An 11,362-nucleotide genomic window follows, 5' to 3' on the forward strand; every position below is an offset into this window, starting at 1 on the left:
CATCCGATGAAGTGAGGTGTAGCTCACAAAAGCTTATGCTCAGATAAATCTGTTAGTCTCTAAGGTGCCACAAGTATTCCTTTTCTTTTTGTAGATTGTCACCACAGTTTGTAATATTTGTATCAACCTCTAGATGGCCTTGTATTCCACTGGATGGCTTTCTCGCTTTTGGAATTGATCTGGTGTATAACCATCTGAAATGAATGAATTGCCAAGCTTATTTAAAAACTGACTGTTGCACTTTTCCATGAGCGATTGGATATGCTTAAAATTCATTCCATGTTTAGGGACTGAATCTCAGGCTCTAAGCTATGGAGGGGCAGAGTGGATGATGGGAAGGACTGGAATATAACAAGTGAAATTGAAGTTGTCCTCTCCTGGCCCTCACTAAATGTAGGTGCTAGTCTCTCACTACTCACTTGGCTAGCTGTGTCAGGCAGCATTTGGATTTATAAATGATTGGTCGCTATTCACTGACTCAGTATCTAGGCTGCATTCCTAACTACATCCTGCTTTTCTCCAATATTAAAGTCTTGCTTTATTTGCAATCCTAGAATCTCCTTTCTATAAAAGCACAGGCCAGACTAGCCTTAAGGGAGAGGGTTTACTTGATGGGGGGGGGGGGGGTTCCTTCTTGGACCAGCTAAGACTGGGTGTGTTGTGTGGGCTGTCTGTCTATTATACGGTATGCCACTGCTCTAGAATGTGCTGGGACAGATGCAGCTAGGAAAGAATGAATGTAAGAGGGGCCCCCCTCCTCCCAAAATTCATGTTCTCAGCTGCTGCCAGGCTTTGGCCCTATAATTCTGTAAAGCAGGCGTTAAAGCCTCAGGATCTTTTTGCAAGCCACTAGGATGCCCAGAGGAATAAGCGCTAAGCCTGCAGAGCATCTCTTCTGGGCAGGGGCGCTATGGGCTGGGTAAATTGGACTCGGCTGGCTTCGATGAAGGGAGCTGTAGCTCACGAAAGCTTATGTTCAAATAAATGTGTTAGTCTCTAAGGTGCCCCGAGTCCTCCTTTTCTTTTTGCGGAGACGGCCTAAGACGGCTGCTGCTCTGAAACCTTAGATCTAGTGTTGCCCTGGGAACCCCACTGTGGTGAAAGGGGGCAGCTCTTCACCCCACCCCGCGGTGAACCAATGCTCGCCTGAGCTGCAGGGAAGCACGGGGGGGGGGGATTGTCCCAGCTGCCTGGCGCCTCTTGGGCTACCCCGGCCGCCGTTCCCCGCCCGCGCGGCGAGGTGGAGGCCCCGGCTGCGCTGCCCCGGGCTTTGCAGCAGGGCCCAGGCCGGCGGGCTGCGAGTGCGGCTTGCCCGGGGCGGCAGAGCAGGGCCCCGCGGCGCTCATGCGACCGCTCCCGTGCACTCGGCCGAGCCGCGCGGCTCCCCGGGGGCGGCCCCGGCCCCGCCCCCTCCCCGGCCACTCCGACGGCCGCGGGCGGGAGTGAGCTCGGCGCCGGGGGAGTCCGGCATGGCGCGCTGGGCCGGGCTCGCGCTGCTGCTCTGCTGCCTCGGGCCTCTGCGGGGCGGCGCTGCGGGGCGGAGCCGGGCGCCGGGGCCGCCGCCGGGCAGCGCCATGAGCGACCTCGCCGGGCGCTACGGGCGGCCCCTGGCCTGCCGGCCGTGGCGGGAGGGCTGCGAGCAGCCGCAGGAAGAGGCCGGGCGGGGGTCGCAGGGTGAGGAGCCGCCTCGTCTCGCTGCCCTCGGTCGGGCAGGCCGCGTGGGGCGGTCAGGGCACGGCGCCTCGCCCTGCCACGGGGCGCGGGGGATCTTTGGGCCGGCGGGTGACTCTGCCAGTGCTGGGGGAGAGAAGGGGCCGCAGGGGAGCTACGTGCCCGGACCCTCCGCCGGCATCAGCCCCACCCCCTTACAGCAGCTGAGGATCTGGGCCAGGCTCTTCTTATGTTCCCCCGGTTAATAAGAGGTGCAGCGATCTGCTGAGCAAATGCCCGGGTCTCCAGGTAGCTGTGCATGTAAGACACAGAGTGGCAGGCCTCTTCCGGGTGTGTTTCCTGGTTAATTCCTGTAGCGGTCAGCCACATGTGGAAAGAAAAGAAAAGAAAAGAAAAGAAAAGGAGGACTTGTGGCACCTTAGAGACTAACAAATGTATTTGAGCATAAGCTTTCGTGAGCTACAGCTCACTTCATCGGATGCACTTGGTGGGAAAAAAAACAAAAAACCTCACATGTGAGCTTTCTTCGCTGTCTTCTGTACCCCTTGGCGCAACCCGAGCGGGGACGCCCTGCAGTACGCAGGCGCTGCTGAGCCAGGCGGCTAAATTGGATTCATTTGTATGGAGTCTTAGAAGGTTGCATCCAAGCCAGGATGTTTCAGAGTAGCAGCCGTGTTAGTCTGTATTCGCAAAAAGAAAAGGAGGACTTGTGGCACCTTGGAGACTAAGGAATGTATTTGAGCATTAGCTTTCGTGAGCTACAGCTCACTTCTTCGGGGAGAGGTGGTGTCCCCTCTCCAGCAAGATTAAGTATTTCCCTGCCTAAATCCCTAGCATAGGGGTGTGTAATGGGAATCGCCATTTTGACTGATTTCAGAGTAGCAGCCGTGTTAGTCTGTATTCGCAAAAAGAAAAGGAGTACTTGTGGCACCTTAGAGACTAACAAATTTATTAGAGCATAAGCTTTCGTGAGCTACAGCATCCGATGAAGTGAGCTGTAGCTCACGAAAACATTTTGACTGAGTGTCCTTCCCAGATGTGTGTGTAATTATGGTCAGTAATTGTGTAGCTGGGTTTCACCCCATAGCTGCAATGTGCCATTTGAGTGACTGCATGTCCTCCCCCCCCCCCCATTGTGCTGTGGATATGGACGTTGGTGCTGCTGATAAATGGATAGGAGCTCTAGCATGGGTCTGTGGGGAATTTAAGGCTGATAGGGCAAGGTTTATCCTCAGGAGGCAGACAGCCTGCCATACAATTTCCTTTCTCACTGCTGCCCCTTTCCTAGGTTGGAGCTTGCCTCTGGTGGGTCAGGATTATCTGGAGATCCTTTCTAGCTGGTACTGCAGCTTTGGAAAGTGCTGCGAGACAAGAGACTGCAGAATAGCCAACAACATCACAGGTAAAGCCCTTGAGATAGAGGATGGTCCAGAGTTTAAGGTGCTAGTCTGGGACTTAGGAGAACCAGGTTCAGTTCCCTGCTCTGCTATGATTCCCTGTGTAACCTTGGGCAAGTCTCTGTGCCTCAGTTTTCCATCTGTATAATGGGTCACCTGGCCTTAAATACATTAAAGATTATGAGGTGCTCAGATGCAATGGGAATGGAAGCTACAGAAGTACCAAAGAGACAGAATGTGTGTGCATGTTTCCCTATCAGCTGGAGTGAAACCTCTAATTCCCAGAACTAGGGGCAAACCTCTGTGAGGTTTTTTTCATTCTTAAATCAAATTTTTGGTCACAAAGAAGTTAAAGAGAAGTATCAGTTCTTAGCCAGGTGCTGAATTTGCCTCATGAGTTTAGACAGTTCCATTTCAGACCATTTTCTATTCCATGACACACAGACCCTCTTTTACCCCATGACAAAATCTTAGCAGCCCTATGCAGAGTGCTTTCCAGAGCAGAGACCCTGCCTGTAGTCTTCTGCATGCCCAGCGCACATGGAAGGGGGAAGAAGGACTTGCTCAGAGAGGGGCTGCTAAGCCCCATCCCCTTCTCCCGGTCCTGACCTAGAAGGTAGATACTGAGCCCTGTATCTAGTCCATGTGAAAATGTCCTAAAGTGTGACTGGGTCTGGGACTTCAGTAATCAATGCAAACAGTTATTGATACTTTGTACTTCTCTAGGGGCTTCCATCTGGGGATCTTAGTGCCTTTTTGCAAACGTTAATGAACTAAATACCCTGTAAAATGGGTAAATACTATCCCCATTTTCCAGAGGGGAAAAGAGAGGATAAGTGGCTTGCCTGGGTCCATGGCAAAGCTGTGAATAGAGCCCAAGAATCCTGATTTCACTACTGTGATGAGGTCACTCAAAATGCTGCTTTCCAATCTAGCTCTGCATCTGTAATGCCACTGCACAGAGACCCCTTGAATAGGCACACCTTCCAGCAATGCAAGGCAGAATGCCTCATGCTCTGATGGGCTCAACTCAGAGCAAAATTGCTGCCAAACATCCTCCCTGCTTGTTCCTACCCATAAGTGATAGCAGGCAGGTTTGGGTGTAAGATCAGTGTTTCCTTTCGTTCTGCAGGGTTAGAGTTGGACCTGAGCAGGAGGCTACATGGGCAGCACTTGGCAAAGAATGTCATTCTGAAAGCAATGCAAAGCTTCCTGGAGACCACACAGCCGGAGAAGGCTCTGGCTCTCTCGTTCCATGGCTGGTCTGGCACTGGGAAAAACTTTGTGGCCCGGATGATCGCTGATCACTTGTACCGAGACGGGCTGAAAAGCGAGTGTGTTAAAGTCTTTATATCGCTCTTTCACTTCCCACATCCCAAATACGTGGACTTGTACAAGGTGAGAAAACTCCAGTGTTGCCAGCCACAATGCTGCCGGTTGTAGTATGGGTAACTCAGTCCTAGCCTCTTCAATCCAGTCAAAGGGCCGTTTCTGAATATGTAGCTATCTCAGACCCTACTTTTAATAGAAGATAGAGCAGGAGCACCGGCTGTTGGAGGAGTCCTGTAACAATGTACAAAGTATCAAGCACAAAGTTCCAACCCTTCCCAGCAGGGGCCACCGGCTGTGGGAGAGCCCAATACCACTCCAATACTGGCTTCTCACAGAAGACCATTATGAAAACTGGTGTGTAATGATTAGTTGTTAGTGAGCTCTCAGCTGCTGGGGCCATTGCAGGGATTGGTGCAGGAGCACTTGCAGTAGAGGAGCTCCCAGCCTTTCCCAGTGGGAGTCATGATAGAGAATGGAGCAGCGTGGGAGTTCAGTCTTCCTTGGTAGCCGTATCTGCATGAAGGATGCAGTAGTGCTGGTGGTGAACACCAGGTGATCTACACACAGGCTTCTCTACTTGCCAATTCACACTCTTTTCCTACTGCCATGCAGGTTCAGCTGAAGAAGCAGATAAGCGAGACAGTGCAGCTCTGCAAGCAGTCATTGTTCATCTTCGATGAGGCAGAGAAGCTTCACTCTGGCCTGCTGGATGCCATCAAACCCTATGTGGATCACTATGACGGCACCAATGAGGTGGATTACAGGAGATCCATTTTCCTCTTCCTCAGGTGACTATCAAGGACCCTAGGGAGAAGGGGCTGGCTCGCAGGGAAGGATCTGCTTTCTTCAAGGTGCTTGACGACCCATATTAAAGTTCTGTGATCTGGGAGATTGAGGTGTGGGACGGAGCTGCCCTTGGAAGGCACAGGAATTGAAGGGAAAGTAGTTCTCTGGATTCTCCTTGTGTGATGACCTCAAAGTCCCCTCATTACAGTTGCTCACCCGTGACTCGTGGTGGCTGAATGTAACTGTCTCTCATCAGTGTAGCTCCTTAGCTGGCATGTGCTGCTGACTATGAGGCTGAATGTCTGCAACCCCCAGGAGTTGAACCCTGGATCCAGCACTGTATTAGTAGCACCATGCCAGTGAGCTATATCTTAGGAATCAAACTGGTGCCCCACTCAGATGGTGTAGCCCAGAAATCTGGGCAAGCATTGCACAGTTAATAGAGCAGTGATGAGAAGTGTTTACCTTCCACTTGAGCATCTGCTGCTGGCCACTGATGGAGGCTGGATATACTAAACTAGGCCATTAGTCTGCTGTGGTATGGTAGGTCCCATGACCTCTACTTGATTCTGACGTTTATAGGCCTGGGCTCTTCTCTCCACCTGATCCCAGCTGGGTTTATCTGCTCATGACCTGGCCTGGCATTTTCAGAACTCTCCCCCCTCCCCATGAATAGGCCTCCGAACCCTTGATTAGCCTGTTTGCGGAGAGGAAACTGGAACTGAGCCCAAGGATGGAGGGGCTACCCTGCTCTTGTGGTCATGTACTGTTGGCCACTCTCCTTGCCACGCTGAGGGGAACCTTGAACAACATGTGATCCCAAGTGCTGTGGGAAGGGGGGCAGCAGGGCCCCTCTGTGACGCTGCTGTCTGGAAAGGCAGGCTCTCCTCTGGGCTGTGTATACAGAAACACTGGCTTTGCATGTCTGTCATTTAGAAACCAGACTGCTCTTGGAGATGTCATTGGAACCTTTGCCACACTGGGTCCTCCCCTTATGGGGATGGCTGTGTCTCTGTGAAGCAGAAGGGGTTTCTTTCCTGTTGACTCCAGTGGAAAGGTGGGAGCTGCAGCTTCCAGGACAGAGCTAACTAAAATTTGAAGGGGATCTGGGGTAGCAGGAGTAGGTTGCTCAGAACTAACAGCTGGGCAATGAGGTGGGGGAGGAAGACTTTGTCTCATCCTTCCCCCCACTTCCATCCTGACTACGAGTTTGTCCTATCCATCATCAGAGATGGCTCAAGAATCCCCTGGAGAAGGGAGGGGGGAGTTTCAGTGTGTCCACCACTCCTACTGTCTCCCCAGTTCCTAACCCCTTGTACAGGCTAAGTGCTTGCGAGGGGCCCAAGCAGCTTTTGTCCTGGGCTCTCTGCCAAGTGACTATCACCCCCCCACACACACACCCCCACTCCCCCACACACACCTTAAGGTGGGGAGAGGGGGCTGACACCACACTAGTTGGTGCAACTCCCTCACCAGGGCTGATGCTGTTTCCAGGCCATTCTGACTGGGATAATTTTGTCTGAGGTTTGGAAGCTTCAGTGCTCGCCTTCCCCGTTTCAATGCACATGTGCGCTTAGAGAAACAAGCGTTTTAAAAAGTGGCCCCAATGTGTGAGTTCCAGCTGCCTTTCCCCTTACAAAACACTAGTCAGTTAGGCAAGGACCCCAGTGTGGGTTCTCTGCCACCTTCATGATCTTCCGGCTCCACTTTGTGTGAAAGAAAAAGTGCTGTCTGGACCTTTGCTTCTAGTGGGACTCATGCCAGTTTCCCTGCCCTTTGCTAACTTGTCTACAACTGGGGGCTTCTCTGCAGAAGGGGCTGGGAGATAAAGGGGCTGTAGTCAATATGTTCTGTACTCTTGGTTCAGTGTGTAATAGTCTGGGAGGGTGGGGCCTACCCCTAAGAATCAGGACTGGGGAATGGAAGCAGTTGATCTGGTGAAAAAGTGTTCTTGGCAGAGGGGAGAGAAAGCAAATCCCTCTCTAGGGCCAGTGGAAAGGCAGAGCTTTGGCATGGGTCTACATGAATCCTTATGCTACCAACGTCCCCGAGGCCTGGACCAGAGTGCTGTTAGTGGTTTGTGATGTATGATTTTGCGAGGTATAAACATTAGGATTATTCCAGATAAAGCATTTAACTTCCATTTCCTTCCCAGTAACATTGGTGGGAACATCATCAACCAGGTGACCCTGGACTTCTGGCGAGCTGGACGGGCCAGGGAGGAGATCACCATGGAATACTTGGAGCAGCACCTGCGCATGGAGCTGCTTGAGTCCACAGGTAACTGAGCTAATCGATGCAAGTCTGCACTGGAGTTCTACAGTCCGCTGTCCCTTCCCATGTCTCTCTGCTCCCTGCCAGCTCCACCCAGGGGACTCATTGTTTTGATTGGCTCTTTCATGTCCCTCAAAGATTACTGAACACCCCCCCCCCCCCCCAAAATCTATCTTCACTACATCCCTGGGGAGGTAGGTCAGTGACTTGCTTCACAGTCACGGTGGCAAATTTAGGGTTTGAACCTAGAGATCAGTGCCTTAGCCTCTTCTATCTGAGCTACAGCCCCTATTATCACTTATATGGTACTTCTACTCCACTCCCTTTTAAACAATGTCTCTGCAGCTCAGCCTTAGCCCATGCTATGCTGGCATATCCCAACCAGATGCCCCCAGGATCCTCTTCCCCTTTCACTCTCAAATCCCTACTGATAAGTAGTGCCCTGTTGGCTAGCTGGTCTTAAGAGGTGGGTGTGCTGACCACTTCCCTAAAACATCATTGACTGCTGTTGGTGGTATCACAAGATGGTTTCAGACATGTTCCCAGAGATAAAAGTATGTGTCGTGTGCAATCTGTAAATATCTGTCAGATTTCCTAAAAAACGGGATGAGATATGGGGCAGATGGAGCCTCACGATTGCGTGGGCACTTGGTTACTCATGGTGACTATAGCCACCCTACTCAGGACATGGTACTCGAGGTGGCTCTGCTCAGCACCCAGACCCCACTGCTCAGAGTGAAGAGAGGCCCTGTCTTGAGCCCAGCTGCTGTATTCCAGCTGCTTGGAGACCAGGACATGTGGGGGCATCACCAGACACCCCCTCCCCCCCCCGAGCACTCCTTCTGGCAGACTTTTCCGTTTGGGTCTCTGTAGTGGCATGCAACTCCGACATCATCATGCAGCAACAGGACCAGGAGTGGCACATGGACTGTGGAGCCACATGGCTTCTCATGCAAAAGAGTGAATGTGGCTTCCTACCCGGGGAGTGTTTCATGATTTCTGTGTGTGTAATTGAAACCATGAACCTCCCCAACCCACCCCCTCCCCAAGCTGCTTCTGCATGTGTTAAGGTGCGCCTCTCCTCCCCCCCTTGCTTTTGCATGGTTGGGTGAGTAGTGTCAAAAGAGCCTTCAGTCCTGAAAAAGGGAGTCTCTGTTTAGAAAGAGATGCCTTAACTCCAAGGCAGAAGAACGAGACAAATGATTAGCCAAAGCCCCTTCTCAGACAATATTTTCTCAGTATTGAACCAGCTTCTCCAGGCAAACTGCACTGTTCTTCTAACATTTGTGCTGGCTGAGATTGATGGAGATCTAGAAGCATGGAAGACACAGGTGGTTCTGTTACAAGCTGTGCGTTGAGTGCCCGTGTTGCTCTGGTTTTCATTGCAGATGGTGGCTTTGCCCACAGCCACCTCCTTGAAGAGAACCTCATTGACTTCTTTGTGCCATTCCTGCCCCTGGAGAATCACCATGTGAAGCTGTGTGTTCGGGATGCTTTCCTGGCCCGCAGCCTTCCATACACTGAGGAGATGCTGGACGAGGTGGTCAGGATGATGGTATTTCTCCCCAAAGAGGAGAAGCTTTTCTCTGCACAAGGTTGTAAATCCGTGTCTCACCGCATCAACTATTTCCTACCCTGAATGTGAGGGGGAACTGTACCAGTGACCAGTATGGCTGCTTGCTGCACAGAGAGACCTGCTCCTCTTGCATGAGCAGATTGAAAATTTACCCACTTGCACGGTGATGGGAACTTTTGAAGTCCCTCAGAACTTGAGAGAGGTCTCCAAGGATTGCTCTCATTGTCATACTTGTATGGCACCTGTGTAGCCTTGAGCTGGTAGAAGGCTGGGCTGGCGGTACCTTTCTTGTCCACTCAAAGGCCCATCTCTTAGCAGTTAGCTTAGAGCAGAAGAATTCTGGCTGGCAAATAGTGGTCTACTTCACATGAGCAGAGTTGGTCTGGGACCTTGGCTTATTGTGGCGTGAGGGGTCTTGGGATTGCTTAGTACCTTCAGTGGGAAAGTCTGAAGAGGTCACAGAAGTCGCTTCCTTGCTTCCTCTCCTCTGGGCCTCTCCCCCCATGCGTCATTTCCAAAGTAAAATCAGTGCACTGGCTGTTAGTAAGACAGTGGTGGAGAAAAACCTAAACTTGGCTATGGAGCAGAGTGAGAATGTGTTCACCAGGAACCTTTTTACCAAGCCATCTGCTGTTAACCAGCTATAGGAGAGGAGGCCCAGGAGCCTGCACAGATGATGATACACACAGCTTGAATAGAGACTAGGACTAAAATTCACATCTGCAGCCTCCATCTACTGTGGGCATTCCAGGTGTATAACACTGACCTTGCTCTTTGGTGACATTCTCTCATTTGGAGTCTTGTGTGGAAAAATGGCTCTTGACAATTTGTTTAATATAAAGATTAAAAAACTTTTTTTTTGTTGTGTTCTGAAGAGATGTTCACTTTAGACATGCCAACCCTCCCCCTGTCCCCTACTAGACAGCAAGGTACCAGTGTGTCTGTAATTCTAAGGCTGAAGGAGAGTCTATGAATACGTCTCCAGTACAGCCCAGAAATTCTGTCATGGATAGCATTTGGTGATGACAGCCAGCATCTTCCCCTCCCTGAGCACTTGCCCAGCTTCCTTAGCATTCATTTAAGGGAGCTCCCAATTGCAGCAACTTGGCCTCTTGACTGCCACCCTGTACTCTAGTCCTCTTGATTTATCAGAGCAGACTGTCCTTGTCTTCAGCAACGGTTGGAGAGTAGTGGCTGTGAAGGAGAACTCTGCCATTTGATTACTGTTACACATTCTGGCTTTTGGCCAGAGATAGCATTACTACAAGAGGAACTGTTTGCTGTCAGGGTACCTGCCAAATGATTTAAAAAAAAAATCAGCCCTAAAATGTCAATAACAAATCACTTACTCTATGGTCTGTAGGTCAAAAAGTGAAACAGCCAACACTGAGGACAGAGTTCAGCTGCCTGGACATTGTACATGGGGCTCTTTGGTCTATTTTATGCTTTAAACCAGGGATCTCAAACTCAAATTACCAGCAGGGCCACACCACTGGACACCCCACTCCACCCTTTCCATGAGGCCCAATCCCTGCCATGGCTCCTCCCTCCTGGAAAGCTGGAAGTGCCTGGAGGTAGGCAGAGGAGCAGGGATGTGGCAGAGTTGGGGGTAGCGAGAATGATGGGAGCTTGGCAGGCTGCAGCAAATAATCATGCAGGCTGCTTGCTTTAAACTGTGCCAATAGTTAGTCAGCCTATGCACTCACTTTGGGAAAAGTCTGTAAAAGTTTTTGTGTAATTGCCATGGAAGTGGATTTTGAGCTAGCATTCCTACCTGGCACACGACCATGCATGGCTATGGTACTGTGAAGCTAAATGGGCCATGTGGTTCCTTACTCTTTTTCTTTTGGCTGAGTGATATATATTTATTGAGGCTGTTGGAGCAGAAAGGGAAAATATGGTGAAATTTGGTCTGCTTGGGTTGTTACTGTGTTGAAACAGTATAGCGCTCTCTCTCATCCTTTCCAGCTACACCAGTACATGTTTGTAAACTAAGGGTTAAAAATCTCAATCCTTCCCTTCTTTGGCCTGCAAAATGGAAGGGTCAATGCTGCTAATCATTCTCCAGTGTCTTAGTAGTCAGGTATCAGAGGAAGAGTTAGTTAGTCACAGCAGTTTTTTCTTCCGTAAAATGGGTACAAGAGTACTTGCACAAACTCTGCTTGACCACATACATCTCTACCCTAGCCAAGGAGTTTACCACCTGTCACCATTGCCCTACTTGATTTCACTTCAGCATACACAAGACTTCAAGAATTATCACCCAAAAGAAAGCCAGCTCCTCTTCATCAAAGCGTCCTATTTTTCTCATCTAGGTTAAATTCAC

At 50.7% G+C, this 11,362-nt stretch overlaps 1 protein-coding gene across 3 annotated transcripts in view; it reads left to right on the forward strand.

Moving 5' to 3' along the window:
* The first annotated feature begins 1,454 nt into the window (after positions 1-1,454).
* Positions 1,455-11,362, forward strand: part of TOR3A (torsin family 3 member A) — a 33,882-nt gene continuing 23,974 nt past the window's right edge. The window contains exons 1-6 of one of the 3 annotated variants that reach the window (XM_038412041.2): positions 1,455-1,674; positions 2,960-3,073; positions 4,201-4,466; positions 5,013-5,188; positions 7,342-7,466; positions 8,849-9,900. In XM_038412041.2, the coding sequence (XP_038267969.1) occupies positions 1,470-1,674; positions 2,960-3,073; positions 4,201-4,466; positions 5,013-5,188; positions 7,342-7,466; positions 8,849-9,099 (1,137 nt within the window). In that variant the 5' untranslated portion in view covers positions 1,455-1,469 and the 3' untranslated portion in view covers positions 9,100-9,900. Of the gene's footprint in view, positions 1,675-1,770; positions 1,960-2,959; positions 3,074-4,200; positions 4,467-5,012; positions 5,189-7,341; positions 7,467-8,848; positions 9,901-11,362 lie in introns of those variants that run through there. The other 2 variants (XM_038412040.2, XR_006273925.1) reach the window with 2 other exon arrangements.

The sequence above is a fragment of the Dermochelys coriacea genome, chromosome 8, assembly GCF_009764565.3.
Source record: "Dermochelys coriacea isolate rDerCor1 chromosome 8, rDerCor1.pri.v4, whole genome shotgun sequence".
In the NCBI taxonomy this organism is placed as follows: domain Eukaryota; kingdom Metazoa; phylum Chordata; order Testudines; family Dermochelyidae; genus Dermochelys; species Dermochelys coriacea.